At 42.9% G+C, this 4,489-nt stretch overlaps 1 protein-coding gene across 1 annotated transcript; it reads right to left on the reverse strand.

The window, feature by feature from the left end:
• Positions 1 to 1,529: 1,529 nt before the first annotated feature.
• On the reverse strand, positions 1,530 to 2,465 carry LOC144325338 (olfactory receptor-like protein OLF3). The gene has a single exon (XM_077918233.1). It carries the CDS (start codon positions 2,463 to 2,465, stop codon positions 1,530 to 1,532), a length of 936 nt encoding a protein of 311 aa, XP_077774359.1.
• Between the last annotated feature and the right edge of the window lie 2,024 nt (positions 2,466 to 4,489).

Consider the following 4,489-nt stretch of genomic DNA (forward strand, 5'->3'; position numbering starts at 1 on the left):
CTCCTTTCCCACTCTTCAAAACCCAACATACAATTTATAACAAGTGTACAATCAGTCCCAAACCACAAGTCTTTTTGTGCAAGAGTAGAAAGTTTTAGGGTGGTTGGAAATACATTAATATTCCTTTTTCTCTCTCCGCCTGCAATCCCCTCTCACCCAGCGAGGCCCAAACAAACAGTTCAGGACTGAATAGAATAGGAACTGATTTTCTAAATTACAATGAGCACTCACACTTCCATATGTGGGCGCCCTCTGCAGGGCTGCGTACAGCACCCCCGGGCCTCATGGGACTCAGCATCTGGTTGGGCTGGCCCACCTCCCTTTCGTCAGCCATTGGGGGTTCCTGCCAAACCCCAGTTTAATCTATCAGAGCCTTGTTGGAGGTAGGGCCAGCTGAGCAGACCACAAATGGGCAGGCTTCCCATTGGTCCGCTTGTGATGCATAAATAGGAGGTGGAGCCAGTGGCCCAACCCTTGTAACACTTTTCATGTGAGGAAGTTAATTGTGGGCTGGTGTTGCACACACTGCCTACCCCTGGCAAGAGAAAGCCAATTACCATAGAAACACTAAGGCTGATAAGGGCATTCTCCCCAGTATATGCTGGTCCAGCTTTGAAGTAAAACTTGTCCAGGCCGCCTTTTCTTTGGCCTTCTTTGGTGCACTCCAGATTGGGGACTGCATCGAGGGTCCACCGTCATCACCTCACATGGGCTTGACGGTCATGGATATAAGCTTTTGCCACTGCAGTGTGCAACTCAAAATTTGTTTGTCCAAAACTGATCAATTAGGTAGGGGCACTACTTTAACATTAGCAGCCTCCTCTCAAATTGGACCCTTGCCTGTCTCTGACACACATAAATTCATGAGAGTTGCTAAATTACAATGCACCCATTCCCACTTGTAAGTCCCTTCTTCTGCTTCTGTACACTGCTCGCTTGGCAACCAAGAGACTACCCAATCTGTGTCCAGGCTAAGCAGCAGGCTGGATCTAGGATCAGGTTCAAACTTGCAAGTTTCTCACTTGAGTGGAAAGTAAGTGATAGGCTGCATATGTGAATCAGACACCACAGATATAACACCACACAAAGAGCACTCATGTCACCACAAAACACAAAGACCTGAATCCTAAAATAAGTTTACTTAAGAAAATTAACTGAAGTTCCACTTCAGCAGCTCCACTCATCCCATCTCACATTGCACAGGGGCACCCCAACCAAACTTATGGTATGAGCATGATAGCAGGGAAAGGTGGGGGGAATCTAAGGATTTTTTTTAAAAAAAGTCAGGATTCAATCCTCTTCTTGTGGATTCAGTCAACACGTCCAGCTGTTAATCATCAAGTGCTGAATAATTAACACCACAGTCCTATGCAGATTTACTCTGAAGTAAGACACACTGTTTTGAATAAGTGTGCATACAATTGCAGCCTTAGTGATAGGAATGCATAAGGCAATCAACCCTCAGCCCCCAATCAAGCACTACTATGCACTTTAAGACCCTATTACAACCCAAAAATGGGTCAATGTCTTTAAGTGGTGATACTTTTCCTTACCGCTTTAGAGAGGGCTCCTTTCACTTCCTTGTTCCTTAGACTGTATATGATAGGGTTGAGCATGGGAGTAACCACTGCATAGAATATTGATACCATCTTGTCTTGGTTGGGTGAAGTGTTGGCTTTGGGACTCATGTAAGCAAAGATTGCTGTGCCATAGCAGAGAGTGACCACAGTCAGATGCGAGGTACATGTAGAGAAGGCTCTCTGCCGACCTTCTGAAGAGCGAATTCGTAAGATGGCACGGATTATATAGACATAGGAGAGCAGCACAACACCACAGGGAATCAACAGGACAATGACTCCTGCCACTATAATCACAATCTCGTTGACAAAAGTGTTGGAGCAAGCCACTTTGATAACAGCCAGGAGTTCGCAGGCAAAATGGTTGATGGTGTTGAAGCTACAGAACTGAAGGTGCATGGTAAATACCGTCTGCACCAGAGCATTGAGGAAGCCGCCCATCCAAGAAGCCATTGCCATCTGAATATACACTCGTCTGCTCATTATCGTCATGTAATGCAAGGGATAGCAGACAGCCACATATCTGTCATAGGCCATGGCTGCTAGCAGGATAAACTCAATACCACCCAGGGACAAAGAGATGTAGAGCTGAGCCATGCAACGACTGAAAGAGATGACCCTGTGACTAGTCAGGGAATGGAGCAACAGCTGGGGCACCACACTAGTTGTATAACAGATGTCCAGGAAAGACAGATTGCTCAGGAAAAAGTACATGGGGGTGCTGAGCCGTGGGTCAATACGGATAGCCACAATGATTAGTGTGTTGCCTGTCAGGGTGACAAGGTACATGGAGAGAAACACTACAAAGAGACACAAATTTAGGTTTCGATCCCTGGAGAATCCCATAAAAACAAACTCTTTTACATTTGTCTGATTGTGTTGTCCCATCCTGGAGATACTTTTTTTGTGCTGAGAGAATGAGAACAGAGTCGCTGTGTGAAAAGTTTAGCGTGGACTCTAAAAAGAAAGAAAAAATAGAAAATAATAGGATGGTTTCCTTTGCTCTTGTATATGTATTATTATTTAACCTTTAGGAAGAAAATCAATAAAAACATTTGAAAAGTAATTTTGCAAGTTATCAATTTGAATTAGGAAAGATAGAATTTATCGGTTAGCATTCATGACACTAATAACTCATCCTTCTCTCCCCCAATTCCTAGAGCTGTTTTACCACTACTTAGTGTGTTTTTTAAAAGAAAAATGGGTGCTGGAACTAACCATGACATTGTGCAACATGGGGCAGCCCTGAACAGATGCTGGTTTGACAATAGCTGCATTCACTACCCATAGAGGTGCTAGAAACTACAGCAAACTCTCTCCCTAGCTGGTATGTGGGTCACTCCTGGTTCTGGCACTGTTTAATTAAATGCACCCCCAACTCCATTGTTCTCATAGATTCAGGCAGATGGCTAGGGCAGCTTGGAAGGGCCCTTGCACAAATGCACACACTTGCAATGGTAGAGGCCTGCCTGGAAAGCTGCTACACAGGAGACAGTCTGAAGAAAAGGAAATACAAATTGGTGCAGCCCCAAAGCTTGACCAAACATGGCTAGGAGTGGCTAAGAGCTAGGTAGAGTCATAGATCTAAAAGAAGAAGAAGCGTAGACACGCACACACTGGCCAACTTCTGTTTTGAGTTGAAATGTTTGTTTTGGGCTTCTCAGAAGTACATAACAGCACAAAGTGGGAGGGAGGAGCGCCAGCCTGAAGTTGCACCAGTACCTGGGAGGTGCCAGAACTGCACTCTGGCGCTCTTTAACTGAGAAAAAGCACTGCCACAACTTTAGTATTTTCCTCAATACATAACAATGCAAGGCTTGGAGGATTTGTTGTGCTGTTAAAAAATAAAATAAAAAATGTTGACCAGGTAAAAATAAGTGGATATCCCTTGGAGCATATACATACCACTTGGAAAAAAGCCTGAAATGTAAGTGATATGGCAAGCACGAGATAATTTACAATATGAACATTAGGACTGAGGTTAGATTGTTACCTTTATAACAGTATTTATAAGCCTCCAACTAATAGGTAAAATATTGTTCTGGTTTACTCCAATAATAGAATAAAATAATTTAAACAAAACAGCAAAAAAATCAGATCTGAGTTACTAATAACAAATACAATCAAGTCTCTAAGAATGTTTGGTGAAACAAAAACATTTTCAGGACACAGTTAAATATCAAAATTGTAGGTGCCTGATTTTGATGGCAACAATGTTTTAAAATACTGGTGGCAGTATATTGTATGGGCCACAGTAGTGCTGTGTGTTTTCCAAACTCTTTGTCTCTGTCTATCCATCTCGCTCACTCACTCACTCACTCACTCACTCATCTACAGGAACCACTTAAAAAACAACAACCTTTTTTCCCCAGCATTTTTGGGTGAGTGGGGGGGGTGAGGCAGGAGGCACAAATGTGGGCAAACATATCCATGGGGCTTCTTCATTGCCAAGACATCATGGAAGGCTGGACACATCTATCTATCTCTATCATCTATCTATCTATCTATCTATCTATCATCTATCTATCTATCTATCGGAAGGAATCGGAAGGGGTGTGTGTGTGTGTGTGTGTGTGTGTGTGTGTGTGTGTGTAAAACTGCCCAGTGAAGACTAAGCATGTTCAGTGTCCACAGAATGCTTTTTGACTGCTTACTGCTGGAACAACCCACTACAGTTTGAGAACATACTGTGTATGTGTGTAAAATGCACAGTAATAAAAGCTTTTCAGATATTATTCTAGTTCAAACTAGAAAGCAGCAACTATTTTAAAAAAGTAAGAAGAATAAAGTTCTCTCAGTTAAATCCCATCTCATTCCTCCCACCACTTCTTACCTTCACAGGTGTGCAACCCTGCTGCAGAAAGAAAATTTGTTTCAGCACAGAAGACATTTAAGAACATCTGAATTCCTCC

Source organism: Podarcis muralis, chromosome 13 (genome assembly GCF_964188315.1).
Source record: "Podarcis muralis chromosome 13, rPodMur119.hap1.1, whole genome shotgun sequence".
In the NCBI taxonomy this organism is placed as follows: Eukaryota; Metazoa; Chordata; class Lepidosauria; order Squamata; family Lacertidae; genus Podarcis; species Podarcis muralis.